At 33.9% G+C, this 24218-nt stretch overlaps 1 protein-coding gene across 1 annotated transcript; it reads left to right on the top strand.

Moving 5' to 3' along the window:
• Nucleotides 1-13819: 13819 nt before the first annotated feature.
• LOC123894450 (non-specific lipid transfer protein GPI-anchored 14-like) lies at nucleotides 13820-16189 on the top strand. The gene is made up of 3 exons (XM_045944459.1): nucleotides 13820-14346; nucleotides 14940-15041; nucleotides 15723-16189. The coding sequence occupies exons 1-3, from the start codon at nucleotides 14004-14006 to the stop codon at nucleotides 15845-15847; spliced, it is 570 nt and encodes a 189-aa protein (XP_045800415.1). The 5' UTR covers nucleotides 13820-14003; the 3' UTR covers nucleotides 15848-16189.
• The last annotated feature ends 8029 nt before the right edge of the window (nucleotides 16190-24218 follow it).

Below are 24218 nucleotides of genomic sequence, written 5' to 3'. Positions count from 1 at the left end.
AGGATAAAAAAAGGAAGGGACTGACGTATGACTTTCTCTACCCGGATGGCTTCGAGGCCCTGACGTATGACTCGTGTCTCGGACCATCCTCATTCTCAAACATTTTCACAAAAACTCATAAAATCAACTCAACACACTCAAACCTTTTCCACTGCCCTCGCGCGCGGTAAAAGTAAAACTCTTTTCACAAAACGGGTGACGTTTTTGTCGTTTCTCCGTAACACTAACAACGCTTAAGCCTCCACCGTGCGAGCATACAAGCAACGTTTGAATACAAGAATGCGACATTCTTCGTAATACAAACCACGCTTAAGCCTCCGAAGTGCGAGCATACAAGCAGCGTTTAAATACGAGGATGCGACTTAGACGTCATGCGTCTAAAAGCAACCAACCCATAAACATTTTTTACCCTGAACTACGAAACCCTGATTTTCCCATTGCACCTGGGAATACGTAGGAGCAGGATTCAACATCTTGTCGGGCACAATAATAAAAAACAAAACTTTTTCTCCCGTATCCATAATCATAATAATAATAAAAAACAAACTTTTTCTCGATGAAGCAAGAAACGAGTAATCAAGTAAACATTAAAAAACACATTAAAGCAAACAAACATTTCCCTCTAAAAGGTTCCCGTTGAGTACAACAGATGTGAGGGGTGCTAATACCTTCCCCTCGCATAACCAACTCCCGAACCCATTTCTCACTCCTCAAGGTTTTCTCGATATTTTCCTTTCCCTTCTTTGGGATAAATAAAATTCGGTGGCGACTCTGTTTCTTTTCGAGTGTTCATGCTCGAGGATATTTTTCGCGCCGCGACAATCATTCCTTTGAAATTGATTCAGCTCTTCTTGCATTGCTACAATCCAAGCATCATCTTTCAGAGCTTCATCAATCTTTGAAGGTTCCATCATTGAGATAAGACCAACTAAAGATTCCTCATTTCTCAGTTGAGATCTTGTCTTCCTTGGACTATCCTTGTTGCCTAAGATCAGCTCCTCTGGATGTGATGATTTGTATTTGAAAGTGTTTCTTGGGGGCTCATCATCTTCAGACTCATCAACATCAGGTTAAGCAGTTGCTTCAGTTCTTTGTTGTTCAGAGTCTGTAGGAACTGTTATGTTCAGAGGTTCTTCAGAGAATGGATGTTCTGAGTAGTTTGGAATATCTGAATATTGATCCTCTGATACCTGAAATCTAGACAAACCTTCCACAAGCTCTAACACTTGGTCAGGCTCTTTGTCATCAAATTTGACATGCATAGTTTCTTCCACAGTATGTGTTTCAGAAATATACAGTCTGTATGCTTTTGAGCGTTCAGAATATCCTATAAAGATACCCTTATAACCTCTAGCATCAAATTTCTTTAGATGGACTTTGTTGTTTAAGATATAACATGTACATCCAAACTGATGAAAATAAGAAATGTCAGGCTTTCTTCCTTTGAACAATTCATAAGCAGTTTTGTTCAATTTAGATCTGATATAGATTCTATTTTGAACATAACATGCTGTGTTTACAGCTTCTGCCCATAAAAATTTTGCTACATTAGTTTCATGCATCATGGTTCTGGCCATTTCTTGCAGAGTTCTATTCTTCCTTTCTACAACCCCATTTTGTTGAGGAGTTCTAGGAGAAGAGAATTCATGCAAGATGCCATATTTTTCACAAAAGTTTTCAAAAGGTTCATTTTCAAATTCTCCACCATGATCACTTCTAACTTTTAAAATAGTGTAGCCTTTTTCATTTTGAATTTGTTTGCAGAAGATGCTAAACTCATCATAAGCTTCATCTTTTGTTCTTAAGAATTTTACCCAAGTCCATCTACTGTAATCATCAACAATTACTAATCCATACTTCTTTCCATTGATAGAGGCAGTGTGAACTGGCCCAAAAAGATCAATGTGAAGAAGTTCCAATGGTCTTGAGGTAGAAACAATGTTTTTAGGTTTAAAAGATGATTTTGTAATTTTTCCTTTTTGACAAGAACCACAAAGTGTGGTTGAGTGATATTTGATTTTTGGTAATCCTCTGACAAGGTCAAGCTTACTAAGCTTAGAGATTAACCTCCAGTTAGCATGGCCTAACCTCTTATGCCAGATCCATTTTTCCTCACTCAAAGTCAAAAGACACATCACTTTTTGTTCATTCAAATCAGAAAGATTAATTTTATAAACATTGTTCTTTCTCAGACCTTTGAATATAATGGAGTTATCAGATTGTTTAGATACAGTACATGATTCCTTATTAAAGACAACTACATAACCATTGTCGCAAAATTGACTTATGCTCAATAAGTTATGTTTGAGTCCATCTACTAACCAAACATCATTAATAGATAGGGAGGAATTACCTACTGTACCTGTACCTATTATCTTTCCTTTTTGATTACCTCCAAAGCCAACAGATCCTCCTTCTTTCAAAGTCAGCTTAGAAAATAGTTGTTTGTCACCAGTCATATGCCTTGAACATCCACTATCCAGATACCATGAGTGATTCATGATACTTCTTTGAGTGGCAGGCTGTATGAGAAACAACTTTAATCATTGCGATAGAACTCTTCATCAAGGTTAATGATAAAGTCATCCCAGTATTCTTCCTCTTCATTTTTCAAGTTCTGATTGTTAACTTGAGAACTTGTCAGCCATTTGTCTAGGACATAAGCCCTTCTTCCTTTGCATAGGACTTGTTTCCATACTCTAGGTAGGACATATCCTTTCCTAGTTGGTAAATCTGAATGATACATTATTTCAGCTTTTGGTACCCATCTTCTGGGTCCACGCTTGTTAGTCCATAAATGCTTACTATGTTGTCTAGTGTTAGAGAAAGATCTTGGTTTGGAATAATGACCTTTTTGAAACCTTTTCTTTTGAAATTTGTTATTATTCCAGGATTTGGATTGTTTATGATTCCAGGGTTTGTATTTATCACCAATCCCATGTTCTGATTGATTATATCTACTGACTCTAGAATCATAAATAATCTGAGTCCTGTACTTCATCTGAGATTTAGAATTTTTCTTTTTAAAAACTTCTGATCTTTTAGATTGACTGGCTTCAGGTACTGAAGTTCCTTTGGATCCAGAATTTGAAGTCTCAGATGTTGAAGCCTTCAGAACTTCTGAACTGATGTTCTCAGGTTCTGAACAACTTCTATGTTCTGAACTTTTCTTTCCAGATCCTGAGGCACTTGGTTCCTCTGAGCTGTCAGCTTCTAAATCACTTAGATCATCATTGTCATTTTCAACAATACCAGGATTCTTTCCCTCTTCACTTGGTGGAACAACATAATAAACCCAAGATTTTCCAACCTTTTTGGCAAAGGTTTTTAGCTTTGAATATGTTCTACCATATTCATAGCCAAGTCCTTCTCCTCTATGTCTCAAAACATTATAAATTCTATTAGCAGCTTTGCTCTTCCCAAGGTTGAGATGCACAAACTGTTGAAGAGCTATTTCCTGCTCATCAATAGGTTTGTGACAAACAGCACAACCCTTTTCAAAGTCATTTACTCTATTCAGAGTTTCTTGATATAGACCTTGAAAATGTTCTGCTTGTTCAGTCAGAGTGTTAAGTTTTTCTTGTAAAACTTTTTGTTTACTTAACACTCTGAGATGTTTCTCAATGACCTTGTTAAGTGCAGTTATAAGTTGAGATTTAGAACAGTCAGAAAATACCTCATCTGTTACTTCTGAATCTGATTCTGATTCTGATTCATCCTCTGAGTCTGCATCTGAGTCAGCTGAAGCCATCAGGGCTAGATTTGCCTCTTCTTCTTCCTCAACTTCTTCCTCAGATGATAACTCTTCAAAAGTAGCCATCAGACTCTTTTTCAATTTGCTCTTAAATTGTTGCTTCTTTGAGCTGTATCTTTTGCTTTTATCTTTAGCAGACATTTCTGGACAATCAGCAATAAAGTGTCCTGGCTTCTTACAGTTGAAGCAGTTCTTCTGATCATCCTTTTTGCTGACAGAATTTCTGGAGCTGTTACCTCTGAAATTTTTTTTGTTAAATCTGTTCCATTGCTGAAACTTGGTGAATAAAGCAAACTCATCTTCACCCATTTCCTCCTCTTGACCATCTGCAGAAGATTCCTCTTCAATGTCAAGAAGCTGAGTCTTAAGAGCTTTAGAAGGAGTCCTAGTTGACTGTAAAGCCACAGACTTGGACTTCTTCTTAGCTTCTGAATCAGCATTCAGAACCATCTCATGGCTTCTGAGATTGCTTATCAGAGCCTCAAGACTCAGAGTCTTGAGATTTTGAGCTTCCTCTATTGTAGTGACCTTAGGTCTCCAAGCAATAGGAAGACTTCTCAGAATCTTCTGAACATGGTCATAGGTGGAATAACTTCTCTTAAGAGCTTTAAGACCAGATACAAGGATTTGAAACCTTGTAAACATAGTCTCAATGTTTTCATCTTGTTGCATAGTGAATAGTTCATATTGCCTTATCAAGAGACTAGCCTTAGCCTCTTGAACCTTTTCATTTCCATCATAGGTAGCACACATAGAGTCAAAGATAGATTTAGCAGTGGACTTGTTCTCTATTCTGACATAATCCTCATGTCTAATAGCACCAACAACAATATCCTTTACTCTATGATGCTTAGTGTAGGTTTTTAAGTTAGCTGGTGTGAGTAACTTTCTATGCTCAATGGACAATCTTCCATGTTCATTTAAGTTTTCAAAAGTTACTCCCAGCTCAACCAAATCCCATAACTCATGATCAATAGCAGTAATATTGCTATACAGTCTTTCCTTCCACCACTCAAATAAAGATGCATCACCATTGAATATAGGGGCTTTTCTATTGCCACTATTTTCATGTGATTCATTACTTAAGTAGTCAAAACCAAAAGCATTTCTAGGACCACCACCAGCACCACTGGCCTCACCGGCTTCACCGGTAGTTCTAGTACTACTATCGTCTCCTCCAGACATAGTGTTATCACAAGATCTTTACTGTCTCACTGTTAAGTGAAAGTAACAGACCAGAGCTCTAGATACCAATTGAAGGTGTGAAAACACAAGAAGGGGGGGTTGAATTGTGTTTTAGTCAAGTTTAAAACTTTTTCAAGTTCTTAACTAAACTACAACAGCAGCGGATAAATAAACACAATAAAACAAGTTAAGAGAGAGAGAGAGAGATCACACAAGCAATTTATACTGGTTCCTCTCACAAAACGAGAGTAGTCCAGTCCCCTTGCACTTCCAAGGGATTTCACTATAATCACACAAGATTACACCTGCTCAAGCACACAAGCAAGAGACTTCACAACAATGCTCAAGCACACAAGCTCAAGACTTCACACTTAAGCACACAAGCTTAAGTTTCCTCAAGTAATAGTAAAGTATATGAAAGTATACAGATGCTCTTAGAAGAACCTAAAGAGAGCAAATACAAAGAGTACAAAGTATTTGACTAAAGTGCTAAAACACTTGATAAGAGGTTCAGAACTTGTATACACAGAATTCAGAGTTTGTTCAGCGCACGTTCAATCCTTAATAATTGTTATATATTTAATGCAACTGATCCTTCTAGTATATATACCACCAGAAAAGAGTCGTTGCAAAAAGAACCGTTGGAGTTGATAATCTTTTGTCTTCAAGCAATCTGTCTTGATGCAGTTTGTTTGTATCTAAACTGAGTAAGAGTTTCAGATACTTTGACTACTGCAGAGTAGACTTTCCTTATTCAGCTAACAAGTCTGAAGACCCACGTTCTCAAGTGAGGACAGACAAAACGAGAGTAGCTGAACTGATCAGGCTTGAAAGGTCCTTTTCTTCATTGGTAGAAGAGTTGACTTGCAAAGGGAATCTTCACAGCTTTCAAAAAGATCTTCAGAGGTTGATGAAGCTTTAGTTACTCAAGAAGTTCTGAAGACTTCATCATCTGAAGGTTGTAACTTCTGAAGTCCAACATCTTCTGAGCGCTTGTGAACTTCTGAATTCACATCCTCTGAGTTTCACTCAGAGCTTATCTGATGCTTATATCTGCGCACTTAAAATAAATTTTTAGTCCTTCCAATTGTTTATTAATACTTTGTTATCATCAAAACCTTTATAGATTTAGGGGCTAACATTTTTAAATCAATTTTGTTCCAACATCGATCAATTTCTTCCCTCCGTTAACTATCACTGTTATCTGTGCTGACATATGGTAGAAAGGCATGTTATGTGATAACTCAGCGGCCAGTAGACAGGGCCAGTCCAACATATCTTGGGGCCTAAAGTGAGATTTTACAGGAGGCATTTATATAATTAATAATAATTTTTTAAAAAAGTTCTACTCTTTCTTTGTTAGATTTTTAAAAAAAGTAATTTTGTAGGTAATATAATTTTTTTTGCCTAATATATAAACTTTTTTGTACAAGCACAAAAAAGTTTATATAAACTTTTTTTTATTGTTTAAAAAAGTGTGCTTGTTAAAATAAACCAAAAATAAATTAAAAAATATACACTTTAAATTTGATATGATTCTCATAATGTTGGGTTTTTTGTATGTTGGCTACATTTTGCAAAAAATATCTTTTAGTCAAGTGTTGAGACATATGTGCATACATCAAGTGTTGAGACATATGTACATACATATTGGAACAACACCTGTGTGATCTGACTGCGCGCTAGCTTGCGTTATTATTTTATATTCAATCTTTTGAAGATTTGCTTGAAGAATTATTTCGTGGTTACTTATACAACAAGGCGCACATGGTCTATTTGTTCCTGAAGGTAGCCGAACCCTAGTTCTATTTTCTAAAGGAATGTAATAACTTTAGAAAATATATTATTTGATTCAAAAATATGTCTACTGCTCTCGCAAGGTTTTGAAGACCTAATTCTGTCTTGGAGCTCAAGCTATTCCACTGCTATATAAAGGGTGTTGCTAACCCTGTTTTACTAATCGAAACCGAAACTAGAATCAAAATAGAATATCAAAGATGTAGTCATGTGTTGAGCAAAGTGTGTCAACACGTGTCTGCACATTTGTCTTAACAGTAAGAACAATAAAGCAAGGCATTAAAACAGATACTGAAAAGCATAAACAACACACAGAATTGATAACTCAGTTTAGTATAACAGCCTACTCTAGGGTCATACAAAGCTTGGGATAAAGTCCACTAAGTAGTATCAATTCGAAGACCACACAGCAAACTCCTCGTTTACGATCTTCTCACTTAATCACTACATGTGCTATACTTTCTACCTAAGACTCACCTAGGTATGGGGCCCTCCTCAACTTCCTCATCAATCACAGACAGCGATTGGATCAACAGAACAATTCTGAATAAACAAGAAGACAAACTTCGATGACAAATACCTACCCAACACCCTTGACTAAGTTCACAATTTGGAGTTTCTTACAAGCTTCATCCAAGTACAATACTCAACTCATTACCTACAGGTTTCTGAGTGAGGATATAGTGATCATCTCACAATCCAAGTGGTTCACTTACACCAACTCTCCTAGAGAGTGGCTCAAAGACACGAAACCCTAAAAGACTACATCTTTGTTCGGTTAGTAAAACAGGGTTAGCAACACCCTTTATATAGCAGTGGAATAGATTGGGCTCCAAGATAGAATTAGGTCATCAAAACCTTGCGGCAGTAGCAGACATGTTTTTGAATCAAATAATATATTTTCTAAAGTTATTACATTCTTTTAGAAAATAGAACTAGGGTTCGACTGCCTTCAGAAACTAATAGACCACGTGCGCCTTGTTGTATAAGTAACCACAAATAATTCTTCAAGCAAATCTTCAATAGATTGAATATAAAATAATAACGCAAGCTAACGCGCAGTCAGATCACACGGGTGTTGTTCCAATATGTATGTACATTTGTCTCAACACTTGGTGTATGCACATATGTCTCAACACTTGGCTAAAAGATGTTTTTGCAAAATGTAGTGAACATACAAAAAATCCAACACATAATACACTTTAAATTCTGTGAATGATTCTCATAATACACTTTAAATTTGTTTTTCTTAATATTTGTTTGGGGTTCATTTGGATTAACTTATTTTTGAAATTACGAAAATAACTTATACAAATAAATAAACTTTTATGTATTATTTGTAAGTTTGTTAAGGTATTTTAAGAAATGCCATAACACAAAAACTCATTTATTTGCGTAAGCTAAAAAATAAACTAATCTAAATGTGCAATTGTTTATGTTCTCTCATCCTTCTATAATTTTATTAATTTATTTTTGGCTTATTTTAACAAGCACGCTTTTTTAAAAAATAAAAAAATAGTTTGGTAGATTTTAACTAATTTATTTAATTGTAATTAGCGATAAACATATACCGAGGGACGAAACCAGAAAAAATGATTGAGGGTGACGAAAATATAACATTATTAATAGAGAGTGAATTCTCTCATGTGAGAGTCTCTCCGGTGAAATCACAATATTCATTTTTTTTTTGTTTATCATTATATATATATATATATATATATAGAGGATGTATATTATGAGAATGGTAAAGTTATATGAGAATATGAGAATGATTTATAACCATTAGATTTTAATGAAGGAGTAGGATTAGAACATCATTTAAGTGAGTCATGTGACATTGTCATGTGCCATTTTCATTATCATTGAACTCTTTCTCTCTCTTCCACTCTCTGCCGCCAATTCTTCTTCTCCTTGTCTATTTGTCTTCTATCAGTGATTTCTACCAAAATTTCTCGTCACCATATTCACAGTTCCGGCGGCCACCGACCTTTGTTTACTTCCTCAAACTGTTAGATTGTTCCTCGGTATGTTATTAGCTTTTCTTTTCATATTTTAATTTTTACTAAATCATGACCTTATTTTTTTTTTACGGTATCATGACCTTGTTTTATGGTATACTCTATTTTGTTGAGCGATTTCTCCCATAAATAATTGATAATATCAAATTTCAGACCTGGATTTGATCTTTAAAAATAAATAAATTGTTTACGGTGTCAATATACATAGTAGCTTATATATACTGTAACTTCTCAGGAACATGTTTTTAAATGATAGTAATTGTATACATGTGTTTATCTTGCACGAAAAAGCAATCATGTAGGGGTGGATCCTAAATGGATTAGGAGTAAGAACATATTTATTTTTCTCTACATGTTTATTCTCATACAAGTTTTGTATTGTTTAGGGTTTTTTAGGAACAATTTTTATTTGCTGTGTTTATTTTTAGGAACAATTTTTATGAGATGGATTCAGCCTCGCCGTCAAAAGAATTCGATGATCTAGAAAATGATATGCCGGAGGAATGGATTCCTCCGTGCGGTAATGAACTCAAACCTGTGATTGGCAAGGTATTTGATACTTTAACAGAAGGAGTTGATTTTTATAAAAATTATGCACATGCTGTTGGTTTTAGTGTGCGTAGTTCATCTGAAATTAAAGAAAAAGATGGTGTCAATGTCAGATGGAAGTATTTGGTTTGCTCAAAAGAGGGTTTTAAAGAGGAAAAAAAGATTGACACTCCTGAATTGCTTGTTACCGAAAATAATTTGTCTAAAAGTAGAAAAAGAAAATTGACACGGCAGGGATGTAAAGCAAAAATTGTTCTCAAGAGAACTGATGAGGGTAAATATGAAGTCTCAAAATTTGATGAAGGTCATTCACATGGACTAGTCACACCTACAAAGAAACAATTCTTAAGGTCAGCAAGGAGTGTAAACGATGTTCATAAGAACCTATGGCTTTCCTGTGAAAGATCTAATGTGGGGACTTCTAAAAGTTTTAAAATAATGAAGGATCAGGTTGGGAGTTATGAAAATATAGGATGTACACAAAGAGATTTGCAAAACTATTCAAGACATTTGCACTTAAGCTCCAGCTACACCAGTACCTAAAGAACAAATTGTTTCAAACAAGCATTTTATCAAACATCTGGAGTGCATTAAAAAAAACAATTTGCTTCTATGTGAGTTGTAAGGTTAAAATGTTAAATACCAGAAAATCAAAGTATAAGGGACACAAAGATTTAAAAAACCCAATTTATACGGAAAATCAAAGTCCAAGAAGGATACAAAACAAGAATAAATCAAAAAGAAGAGAAGTAGAAAAACACTTTGAGGAAGAGAGAGAAGAGATCGCTGGATTTGATGGTGGGAAAGGGAACAATTTTCCATGGTTTGTTGAGAAGTTCACGAACTGATTCTACGGAAGAAGAAGACATTTGAAAAATGATGATGATATTAAAGGATCAAGGTTTATAGGTTTCTAGAAATTGTTGAGTTGAGAAGAGAAAGAGAGAAATTGTTGAACGTGATTTTGAGTTGAGAAAGAGAGATCGAGAGAAATTTGATGAAGGAAGGAAGAGAGAGAGTGTGAGAGAAGCTGATTTGTGAGAAAAGAGAGTCACGTGATTGACTTACCATAGTTTCTTAATCCTACTCCTTCATTAAAATCTAATGGTCATAAATCATTCTCATATTCTCATATAACTTTACCATTCTCATAATATACATCCTCTATATATATATATATATATATATGAGTCAGGATCCGTTGACACCAACTAGTTTGACACCAAATGTTACACCTCTCAATAACGTTTTAACCGATATAAATTTTATAAAATCCACCGTTGGATTGAAAGTTTACATCATATAGATCATTTGTGTAAAATTTCAGACAAATCCAAAATCATTTGATATGCTATTGAGACACATAAAGATTAACGGCATTTAAAAAAATACAAAAACCGTTAATTTTGATGTATCTCAATAACATATCAAATGATTTTGGATTTATTTGAAATTTTACACAAATGATCTATATGATGTAAACTTTCAATCCAACGGTGGATTTTATAAAATTTATATCGGTTAAAACGTTATTGAGAGGTGTAACATTTGGTGTCAAACTAGTTGGTGTCAACGGATCCTGACTCTATATATATATATATATATATATATATATATATATATATATATATATATATATATATATATATATATCACAACAAATCTAATTATCTCTATTATTCACACTTCACAATATCAAGAATAACATAGTGAAATTTTCCATCAGAATATAGCACATTTGCAAGAATGAGGGTAACAAAGTTGTGTAACTAAAAAACTAGCGAGTAGCTAGTCCCACATCGGAAGTATTTTGAACAAAGTCCTTTCCTCTTCCGGGGACTTCCACGAAATGAAAACGGGCGACATCATCGTATGCTCGAATTACCAACAATAGACTATGCGACCATTTATTCACTAAATGGTCAAAACTAACAAAAACTAAACAAAATGTAAGCGGAAAAAATTGAAGAAAAGAGAAGGAGAGGTGAATGATAGAAGAGAAGAGAGGGGGTAGGGGGTGTGTTATAGATTCTTTGAAGCCTTCTGATTGACCAATGTCATGTCATGGCCGCATAAGTGACCAATCAAAATTGGCCACTTGGCAAACCTTTGACTGAAGTAGCAGACTTGAGCACCGACGAGTCAGCTAAATTAGTAGCGAAAACTGTTTGCAAGATAAGTAGCGAACGGTTATTTTTCAAAAAAAAATTATTTTTATCACATCAGATACTTAAGTAGCAAAACAATAAAATTGAAAAGGAGAAGGACACGCGAGAAGGTGAATCTACATAGATCATTACAAATTCAAGATTGCTAAAAACTGAAAAGGTGAATCTACAAACAATCTTGCAGCACCTAGTTAATAGCATACAACGGCAACATGAAAGTGCCTACAAATATGATAAAATTAAAGTAATCGAAATATTCATATTCCCGGATCTTCAATGTTGACGGTCAAGTCTTCATCAGATCTATAATGAGTTGAAGTGAATATGTCCATTTGAATCAACGAAACACCGTACTAAGACGAAAAACCAACAAACGCCGCACAAGACAACGACCAAACACAACGCCGCACTAAGATGACGAGAACTTAAAAAAAATGAATAAGCAAATCTATATGTATAATCACTTATTTAAATGATATATATATATATATATATATATATATATATATATATATATATATATATATATATATATATATATATATATGTGTGTGTGTGTGTGTGTGTGTGTTGAATTTAATTATTTTTTTACAAAAAACGATGTCGAAATAATCACACTTAATTATGTATTATTTTCCCGGCCTAATTTTATCTAAATAAGCTACTTTTATTGATATGATGATACCAAGATATTTGGCTCAAGTGGTTAAGGAGTTTCTTTCTAAGACGAATTGTTGGAGAGTGTGTAAATCGGGTAAGGATGTGTGTATCTTGAAAGTGAATGCACATGTGCATATATAGGAAATCAATGTGTATAACCGTTTTTAGGGGTCTACCATGTGAGTAGAATGAGTCACAAATATTTTGTGATGGATCATTTATTCAAGACAGGAGGTTTGAATTGGATTTATAATGTTTTAAACTTTTTCTCCCAACAACAAAATAAAGAGACACATGAATTTTTATATTAGTTTACCGTTAACGAGGCTACTTCAGTCCACTCTACCCGAGTAAGTTTTCCTTGCAACTCAAGAAATTAATCCACTAATCTAAAAAGATTACAACCTCACTGACCAATGTCAATCACTTCTTGAGGCAGCAGACTAATCTTAGTCTCTCAAGGATATCAATCACTGTTGATTTTACAAAGACGTGTGTTTATAGAGTTTGCTTCTTGATAAACAGATTACTCACAATGAGTTTACAGTATGCACACTTAGACAATTTACGACACTAAGTGCTTTTACAAGGATTTACAAAACAATTGAAGAGTATATATGTTATCTTCTTCAAATTCTTTTTGTTCTCCTTTTATAGTCGATGAAGGATTGTACCATTGGAGTTTGTTTGAGCGAGTTTTCTTGATTAATTGCATGATTGCAAGTCTTCAGGTTTACGGTTGTAGTACATTTCATATTAGTTCACCATGTCTGATTTTCATAAGGAAACAATTCCTTATTTGGTGCTCTTTGTACTAGCTAATTGCAGTGGATTTTCTTCCAACGTCTATTTTTGAATCTTTGACTTCGTATATGTAATTAAGTTGAAGCTTGATCCAATCTTCATAATAATTCCTCATTTATCTGAGTGATGATTATGTAGTGATCAATTAAACCGTTGCTCATAATCTGGTTTTCACTACTAGTGATATAGAGCCTAGAGCCTATCCTGTCCAGAGCCTTTGCTTCAGCTAGTCTAGAGTTAGAGTCTTGACGTTCAGAGTTTTTTGAATGTGAGACTCCATAATCACTTTTGACAACTCAGAATCAATTTTTCTTTACTAATTCTCTGCACACTTACTATAAAAAAATATGATCTATATATTTAATATATGTGTTTGGTCTGCTAAAAATTAAGGGACTTGACAAGACAATTTCAGTTGTAATATGTTTGATTTTTAAATTGTATCCGAGATTGGACAAACCTGAAATTATTGTTACGAGATAAAGTTTTGTCTTTTGCACAAGTTGTTTAAAAGATCAAAGGTTTCACTACATGTTTAGTCTCTTACGTTTATTTTAGGTTTTAATTTGGTCTCTTACGTTTAAAAAGTATCAATTAGGTCCTTACATTTCCACCATTTGCATCAATTAGCTCTTTCCGTTAGTTTTGTCACTGACACCGTTTCAAGTTTCAACTATACACGTGTCGAACAGTCCCCGTGTGAAGATTTTGTGTGAAGTCATTAGAATGTCTAATATGATGTCATTTTTTCTTGCCACTAGTCATCCATACAATTAGATGGAAGACACAATTATCCTTTTCCATTATTCATCATTTGCTCTACCCTCTGTTTCTGTTAGTGGGTTGGAGAAGTGATCCACTAAGTTAGTGCACTTTTCTAGCTTTGTTCACACCATTATTTTCTTGCCTTTTTCCATTTCCATTCCAAAAGTATTTAGATAAGATATGACAAATAACATTCTTCACCAACAACATACTACTATAATATTTATTTAAGTACTTCCAATCTCACATTACTTTCAACAAATTCACTTTCCCACTTTCTCAACACCACAAAAAAAAAAAAATATGCTCTACCACAACAACACAAAAGCCATGATTCATTTCTTGCTGATAGCATCAATGATAGTTGGGATTGGAATGGCAGATTCATCAAAAGACAAAGATGAATGCACATCACAATTAACAGGGCTAGCATCATGTCTCCCCTATGTTGAAGGTCAAGGAAAATCACCAGCACCAGATTGTTGTGGTGGTCTCAAGACACTACTTAAGACCAACAAAAAGTGTTTGTGTCTAATTATCAAAGATCGTAATGATCCTGATTTGGGTGGTATTGTAATTAATGTCACTTTGGCTTTGCATCTTCCAACAGTTTGTAATGCCCCTGTCAATATCTCAAAATGTCCCGGTAAAGTTTTTATTATATAATTGGGCAATTTTTAATTTAAGTTACTCTTAGAATCGAGTTTTAGGTCTAACCCAACCTTATAAAATTGGTATGTAAGGTGATAATTGTCTCTAGTTTATAAACATATATTCATGTCATCTCGCAACCGATGTGAGACTTCTTAACAGACCGCCTCACGCCCAGCACTACTGAGCTTGGTGCGTGGATATAAACGGTGGGTGGCCCGATAGATCGTGGAGATGCTCTGATACCATCTTAGAATTGAGTTTTGGGCCTAACTCAACCAGCTTGTAATTAAGATGAGAATTACTTCTAATTTATAAACACATATTTAGATCATCTCGCAACCGATGTAGAACTTCTTAACAGTTACTATAAATTACTGCTTCCGATTTTTTTTATAAGAGAGAATTCACTTTTCAAATTTATAAAATAATTAAAAATATTTAATCTATAATATAAATTAAATACGTGAATTACTCTTATAAAAAAAGAATTGAGGTATTATTTTGTTTCATACTCTTATTATATAGAAATGGCTTAATTGTGAGCTGTAAAATAACCTTAAGAATTTTTTTTTTTAATGGAATTAGAGCTGCTGCACATGGATCCAAAATCAAAAGAGGCTCAAGTATTTTACAAATTAAACAATGGCTCCAGCAATATCTCCCCAAGTGGTGCACCTAGTCCTTCAGGTAATGATGACAATATTGCTATGAAACTTTGCTTATTATATATGGTGAAGGTTTTAAAATTGTGGTTCCCATATATTTGTGGTTATAAATCACTATTTCATACTCCGTACCTTTCTAATTATAAAAAGTGAGTAAAAATAAATATGTATTTTGGTGGGGTGGATAGTTCAAGTGATTTGAACTAAGGGGGAAAGGAATTATATAAGGAATAAAGTTCTATGGTTTAAGAAAAAATTAACACCAACAACTAATTACTAACTTTGACCGTTTAAAAGAAAATTATGTAGTATTTAGTTAAAATTTTGAACTAAATACATTAAGTTTTTTATGAGTTATCATGATATTCTTCGATAAATAATGTATATAATTAAAAATGGATTGATTTAAGTAGTAAGAAACTTAAACTCTTACACATGGATTTTTCGAATGAAATTAGTCACTGTTATGCGATTGTGAAAACTAGGAGAAATTACAGAAAAAAAATAAAATCAAAATCTACAATGTCTAATATAAATTTGTGAATTAAAATAGTTCATTCTCTATTATAAGAAAAAAAAATTACTTTTAAATTTTATTGAATAACTAATTTATTTTTGTTTTGTTAAAAATTGTTACTAACTAGCTGTGAGTTTTTGCTAATAAGAAAGCATGTGTCATTCATGTCTATATATGTGACTGCAGATGAAGCAAGCAACCAAGCAAGAAGTACTACACAAAAGAATGGTGCATTTAGCAAAGATAAGAGATTGTTTGGGTTTTTAGTTTGGTTTTTATTGGTTTCTACGGCTGGGAACTTTTTCATTTAGATACTAGTGTGAATATATTTGGAAAAATTCACTTCTCCCTGACTCTATTTTTCTCTCAAAAAGACTTTTTTGCACAAGAATAAAAAATTCGAAAAATATTTTTCGAATTTTTTTAGTGTAAAATATTATTTTTAAAGGTTAAAAAATTTCAAAAAATATGTGCCGAAATTTTTTAACAAAAGGCAAAAAATATTATTTTTTGGGGAAAAAAAAGTCTTTAAGAGAGAAGAGAATTTTTCATATATTTGATTCTCTTTTTAAATCTCTTCCCTTTTGAGGAAAAGTATTTTCATTTGTTGGTATACGTACCAATGAAGTTATTATTTTGTAAGAGTATCACTAGTATGGTGTAATTTCGTTTTTATTTTGCTAAATTATTGTCTAACACTCTACCAAAAAAAAATAAAAAATTATTGTCTAACAAGCGAGGATATGGAGGTATATTATACATGTCTTGTTATTGAGAATAAACACTCATTTGTGATATTTGAGGCACGAAATCTTTCTTACCATATTTCTGTTTTTTTTTATAAGAAAAAAAAGAATAAAGACTAATTTAATTTCTCAAAGATAGATGTGATCCCTACCTAATACTCTCTCCGTTGCAAATATATATGTCATTTTGTCAAATTTCGTACGAATTAAGAAATCTAATTTTTAAAATTGGGAGTAAGGTCTAACTTAACTTTACAAAACGAGTGTGATGATTGTCTCTACTTACAAACACATGTTAAGGTCATCTCACATCTGATGTGACATTTCTTAACACACTACCCAACACTATTGGACTGTGTGTGACCCGATAGCGGAAACTTGATAGCAAGTGGTCCAACAGATCTTGGAGAGACTCTGATATCATCTTAGAATTGAGAAACATTTTCCTCATCCTTCGGTGGTTGTGATTGTAGGTTTATATTTCATATCTTTTATGATGTATGATTATATCATTCTGGTTGTTTGTGTTACCAAGCTCATAATGAGCTAAACTCTTTTAAGTTGGAAACATGTGAAGTTTAATAAAGTTTAATGTCATTTTTTGTGATGTGATTTGTGTTGTTATGCTTTTTATTCCTTTTGCCTGTATGTTATATGTTTATTTTTAGGATTGATCAACTTAGATCTAGACACTAGTTTATTGTTATGAAACATCTAATGATACATGGAAATAAAGGATTAATATGGTTAAGTAGAAGATGAACAAATACTTCTTACTTAAAGATATAGACATAAACTTTAAGGTCATAGTGAGAATACAAACAAGAAAATCTGAACTAAAACAAATTAAGCGTGACCTAAACATTTGAACATTTTATCCTCCGTTTTACATATAATGTTGTAGACATACACCGTAAGACAAGCTTGCTCAAAAAAGTCATGCCTACACTACTTATCACTCAAAAGACATTAAATGAAGTTAAATGAATCATGGTTCCAACAATTTTCCAACGCTTGTTATCAAAAACCTTTTCAATCAATTTTCTTTACAATTTGCTTAAACCCTAAAATGACATTTGGTTACGATTTTGCTCATAAGCTAAACACTAATTGTATGCTGAATGAAATGAAGTTCCCTTAAAAAATCCATGTGGATATGACACTCTCTCTTATCACTTACTGCAGTTGACTGTATATACTTGGACAACTCAATAATTATGCAACAGTATCCAAGGGATAAGAAAACACTTCGGGAGATGAAGAGAAAATCAAAAGCTAAGAGGTATATTAATTGCAACCTTTAATCCTCCAGAACAAACACACCAACATTTATCAAGCAATCTTTTTTTTTTAAACAACATTTATCAAGCTATCAAATCAAACCATAAAGGAAGAGAAACAACAAAAAAATCACAAGCGAAGCGCCTCAGCCTCATCAACACAAACCTTCATCAACACAAGGATTCATCAAAGAGAACTACATCAACCCTTCGAACACGAACCCGCTAATGAGTGGGGGGCACCAACCTTCTGAATAAGAACCCCATAGAACCACTAAGCGACTACAAGGACACACTAGGACAAATGACAAGAACCCATTATGATCGGAACCATCAAATATTCACCAGGTAACCACGAAAGCATTACTAAACCATCTACCCATGTGAAAGGAAACAACAGAAACTGAAAAAATTGGAAAGACGGGACATGCTACCCTCGCCTACCTGGAAAGGACTGATGGCAATTTCATCAAGTGTACTGAATCGTCCAAGTAATATATTTAAAATGGTAGTAAGTCCGAGTGTCGAACTCAAAGATTGTGTTATACTGTTGAATTGTAATTTTTACTCGATTGAACAAAAGATTTCAGTTTGATTGGTTGCAGTAGCAATAATAATAACAACGAAAATTACTTAAAATTTGATAATAATAATAATAATAATAATAATAATAATAATAATAATAATAATAATAATAATAATGCCAGGGATGAGTATCCTTTCTGTTCAAACTCTATATTATTAATTTAATTCAAATATTGAATTCATTCAAGATATTGTTACCAATTTTCTAGATTGTTTAATCCTAATCTCTTAGTGATTAAACCCTTATTTTTAAATTAATTCCTAATCTCTTAGCGAATTTAAAATTAAGAATAAGCATAGAATTGTAAGAAATTAATGGTTTCAAGGGTTTGTATCTATCTCTAGACTACAAAGGCAAGTCAAGCATTCACAAATTCCACTCTCGTTTCAAATCGTAAATCAATTTAATTAAAAGTGATCGAGTAATAAAAAGCATTAAGCACAGAGATTACATAACCAACATATTCAAATTCATTCAAATAAATAGTATTAAATCATAACATAGAGTTTTCATCCAAATTCAACTCATCTCTAATAATAGAAAAATTAGTTACTAATGAGAAATTACAAAGAATCAAGAAAAGTGAAAGAATTACACATAAGATCGATATTGAGAAGCTTCAACTCCAATAATTGTTGTTGAACAGCGACTTCTCTCAAACCCTAGCAGAGTGTTTCTCTCAATTCTATGTAAAAATCTTAGAACCCTAAAATAATATAAATTTTGGGCTTAAATAGCACAGGTTTTACGCCTGGGTGTGGCAGAGTGGCGCCTGGGCGTGGCTGATGTGGCAAGTGGAAATCGGAGCTATGTCTAGACGTGATAGAGTGGCGCCTATGCGTTACAAGGCAGTGTTGAATCATGTTGGAGTGACCTGAGCTGCGCCTAGGCGTGGCAGGATGGCGTCTTGGCAAAAAAAGACAGAATTGAGGTATGTGTCTTTCTGAATTGGAATTTCATGTCTTAATGAGAGTTGTAGCTGTTAGCTTTCATTTGTAACTGGTTTGACTTCATTTGGACATCTACAACTCTAGATAATGACGTGAAGCCCCAATATATGCTATCAAGCATATGATCAACGCTCAAAGACAAGGATACCCATGTCTCAAATATCACACGGTATCAGTCAATAGGAATCGACCATAGTACAAAAGGTGTCCTATTGCCAGCCCCACTCGTGTAGTGGAATCACCACTCTTCAGGCATACTCATGCAATGTTTGGCATATATATATATAAGCATAACCCTAGTTATCAAGGTACACAATATTCACCTAAATTTTCATAGCATTTCATGTCTTTTAAATATTGACTTGAGCGTCGGAGTGCTAACATTCTTGGAGACATCTTTCACCTCAATGCCTGAATTCAAAGCCACTGTATCATTCACATGCCTTACCATTGGAGCTATATATGTTTTTCCCGTCCAGAGCAGCTGGTAAATAAGTAAAAGCAATTAAGGCAAAATGATCTTTAGAAAAAGAGAAATGAGGTGGGGGGGCTCGTAAAGAACTTCCCAATGAAGAGGATTGCAAGGTGTTGTATGGAGGAAGTGAGCAAAGAAACCGCACGATAAGCGATATTCCTTAAATGAAACATTTGTCTTTATTTTTGAAATTGTACTACTCCCACTACTAATCAAATATAATTAGTGGTCTTATTAAGACAGAAAAAAAGTTCATTACTAATTTTCTTATTGCTATATTTAGTGAGAGAGGTTAGAGAGATATTTCATTTTTTTTTCTCCCAATTTTTTTGTCGTAGTATCTAAAACCACTCCAGCATATACCCATAAATACATTTAATTTCCACTTTTTTTTTATAAGCAAAAAATGAATTATAAGGAGTACAAAGAGTACTCAAACCCTTACAATTCAAAATAAGTAACCCTTAACAACGTTGTAAACAATCTAAGGGATTACTACACCAATTGGAATAAACAAAAGAAAGATTACAACCGGCTCTCCCTATAAACCAAAGCCAAGATATAAATTTAATTTGCTCTACTAAAGTTGACACATTTGCAATCTCGCCTCTGAATAAAATGTTGTTCCTAAGACGCCAAATGCCCCAAGTAGTTGCCAACCAAATTAAGTGCCTAACTCTCATGCCTTTCTTTGGTTTTATCAAGGTCCCCAAGTGCAAAAAATGTCTCGATAACATGTTGTAAGAAGTAAATCCAAGTCCCAACCATTTATAGATACAATGCCACACATGTTGTAGCATCCTCGACAGATCTGAAGCAAAAAACACAACAAAGATCATGAGGATTTGTTATAATCCGCCTGCGTTGAAGTGCTACGCGTGTTGGTAATTTATCGAGCAATAATCTCCACCCAAAAATAGACACCTTTGATGGTAAATCATTCTTCCACAATTTCTTTAAAGCTGCTACAATATTCGGACAACCGCCTTCCACCGCAGTTCCTTGTTGCAAGAGCTGATGCGTGGATTTAACCGAAAACCGGTCCGACGCTTCCGGAATCCATCTCTGATTATCACTTCAATCGAAAGGATGATAACCAGTCAACATAGATATCAAAACAGTCGCGTCATGCTCATCGGTACCTGTCAAAAAACCTTCATGAAATAGAATCCAAGACCACCCCTCTGCCTCCCACTGCCCCTTGTCGGCGACTACCACGTTTTTATCTAGCTCCAGTACAAACAAATTCGGAAACAACTCTTTAAGAGAATCATTACCAATCCACTTTTCCTTCCAAAAGCCTATCGACTTTCCATTTCCTAGAATACTATTGACATTTGAAGAGAACCATAGATCCCCCTCCAAACCTCCTACTTTAAGAAGATCCCGCCACCACAAAGAGTCTGTTCTTTTTGCGCTAACTTCGGCGCGACTCAAGAAATTATTTGAAAAAGACCCATATCTATATCTTAGCAACTCCGCCCATAAAGCATCTGATTTAGATAAACATCTCGACTTCCACTTACTCAACAACGCTAAATTGAAAAGTTCTAGGTTCTTAACCCCTAACCCACCTCTGTCTTTAGGCAAGCATATCGTGTCCCATTTAACCCAACATATTTTTTTACCTTCCAATCCACCACCCCATAAAAAATTCCGTTGGATACTAATCATATCTTTTAAAACCAAGGTTGGGACCTTAAAAAAAGAAAAGTAGTACAAAAGCAAACTAGACAGAACAGAGTTAATAAGAGTGACTCTACCACCAATAGATAAGTGGCGTCCACTCTATCCTGATAATCTTTTCCTCATGGTTTCAATAATAGGTCTCCATGTATTTTGTCTCTGAGGGTTAGCTCCTACTGCCAAACCCAAGAAGTGAAACGGGAAATGGTCAATGCTACAAGAAAGGAAGGCTGAAGCTACCTCGAGATACCTGTCCTCCAAGTTAATGCCATACAACTTACTTTTAAAAAAGTTTATCTTTAGCCCAGACACCATTTCAAAACTTCTCATGACTGTTTTGATAGTCCAAAGATTGCTCCAGTCACCTTCACCAACAATAATAGTGTCATCTGCAAACTGAAGAATATGAAAATGTAAATTATCATGAACTTTGAAACCTTTAAATTTTCCCAACTCTACAGCTTTTTGCAACAGCCCCGTTAAGCCTTCCACGGCTATCAAAAATAAAAAAAGGTGACAACGGGTCTCCTTGTCGCAGCCCTTTACCAACCAGAAAGTCTTCCGTTGGACTCCCGTTGGATTTAATTTCCACTTTCTTATCATACACAATATTTTAAAACAATATATATGTTCAATTATTACTCGAAGTAGCCTCATAACAGGGGAGGGTAAATGAGACTTTTCTTCGTTGTCGAAGACGGGTGAGTGATGAATATTTTGCAAGTATACAAAATTATCGCAAGTAGTAAAATTTATCGATCCTCGGGGATTGTTGTAATTCAACCACGAATTGAATTCATACTTAAAGCACATAAATTGAAATGTAAAAAGGGGGGGGGGGGGGGGGGGGGGAATTTGTTTGGTTCAAATTTCGATCATAAAGATTGGAAATAACTTATAATTAATTCAATAGAAGAAAGACGGTTGATCCTTTTGGTTCATCTAATTACTACTTTTCCTGGTAATTTCATGTATGATTATAAATTTACTCAGTTTAGTTTCACGATTAGATTAAATCAAAAATGATTATGCTCAATGTCTTGGTAACATAATCTTCTCCCTTGATCATCGATTCCTAATGTCTTAGGTAATCTATGATCAATTGAGGTTTACAAACTTTAATCTTTTAATCTCAATTAACAATCTGAAATTCTTAAGTGAAAGTTAATCGACCAGTCATTCCTAGATCGATCATTCATTCTTATCGTCATAGTAAAACAAATAATTGAAATCATTACACAATTGATCAAGTCATGCAAAGCATTAAGCACAAGGAATAATTGAAGAAACTAACTTCGTAATTCATATATCAAATCAAATGAGAATCACATGGTTCAAGAGAAATAGAAATCAGAATCCCCTAATGACCAATCATGGGAATTTAGTTACACATAGTATAAGAAAACATTACAATCAAAGAAATGAAAGAAAGCATGATTACAAGTTGATGTCTATGTGTTTCCACACTTCGATCCTTGCCTCAAAGCTCCTAAATCATCAAGAATTCTCCCAATTGATGTTTCCAATGTCCAAAATCGAATACCCTGGCTCGGATCTGCAACTTCCTTTTATAACTGGGGTCAATTAATGAGATTTTCGCCCCAGGCTGCAAGAAATTCGCCCCAGGCACTGAAAGTTCCGCCCCAGACGGCAAAACAGCAGCAGAAGAACCTTTCTGCTGAAATTTTCGCCCCAGGCACTAAAACCTCCGCCCCTGGGGCGGCAAAACAGGAAATTTGGCTCTTTTTTACAATTCTTCAGCTATTTTCTTCCTTTACAAAATCTCTCATACTAGTGCATTATTCCTCCATGAATTTGGTGCAAATTCTTCTAAAAACTCTTGCAAACAGTCTTTATTTTCGTGTAATGACGTATGTCGTCAGTGGGTCCACATAAAATTAGGTCTCATTGTGCGAAACATTTTCGATTTTTTGCTTGCTTAGGAAAAACGCAGCTCTTTAGTATCATTTTCCTTTTTTGCTCTATTATTCTTTTTTTTCGGTTCTTTAATTTTATTTCTTATTATATTTTATTCCTATATATCGTAGATCTCATTTGTTCTCTATATAAGAATATATCGTTTTAGTTTCTCTGCCGTCTTTTAAAACCTTTGAAGAGCGAGAAAGGAGAGAAATGGATTATGCAGATAGAGGCTGTGTGTATGCCGCGGCCTCCGGTAATCGTCGTAAATTCATTTTCAATATTTTTATTTTGATTATTTATCCCATGTGTTGTGTTCATCCTTTATTTTATTTTTTCTCCATCTTGTTTGTCTTCTAATTTTCTTTCTTTTGGTCTTGTTGATATAGCTGTGAATGATGATCTTTGTACCAAACTTTGGTACAAATGTGCTGGTGATTCACTATACATCCCTAAGACTGGCGATAAGGTTTTCTACTTTGTTCAAGGACACAATGAGCAGGTTCTATCTTCTTTACCATTTTTTATATTCTAAACTCTTATTTTTTCAGTGTGAGGATCTTTTATATGTTCAAGAAAATATGTTAATTCTCATATAGTTGTCATATCATTTTTATTGAAAAGATAAGGGCTTGAAATACATAAGATGATTTCTTTATTATCATTAAATAATCAAATTTGTGTTTGTATAATTTTAAGAACAAATATCAACAAATAACAAAATTGGATTTTAAAATGATATATATTGTCTAAATAATTTTAATATGTATAGAATTTCTCTTATTTGAATTTCATGTTTAAGATTCATAGTTAAAACATACTCCTGATTCTTCATGGTGTTGTTTGTGAGTGAAATAAAATTCACCAAATGGTTGATATAACATTTAAAATATATTCACTGTAAATTAGTCACATTGAAAAGCAATTGTGATTTTTTCTTAGCAAAAAAAAAAAAAAGAATATTTTGATTTTAAATAAAAGTTTGGTCAATTTAGTCAAAAAAATAAAACTTTGGTCAACCTTTTTATTGTATTGTTTA

The sequence above is a fragment of the Trifolium pratense genome, linkage group LG7 (assembly GCF_020283565.1).
Source record: "Trifolium pratense cultivar HEN17-A07 linkage group LG7, ARS_RC_1.1, whole genome shotgun sequence".
NCBI lineage: Eukaryota > Viridiplantae > Streptophyta > Magnoliopsida > Fabales > Fabaceae > Trifolium > Trifolium pratense.
The sequence above is the reverse complement of the archived record's forward strand: the minus strand, read 5'-3'. Positions and strand labels throughout refer to the sequence as shown.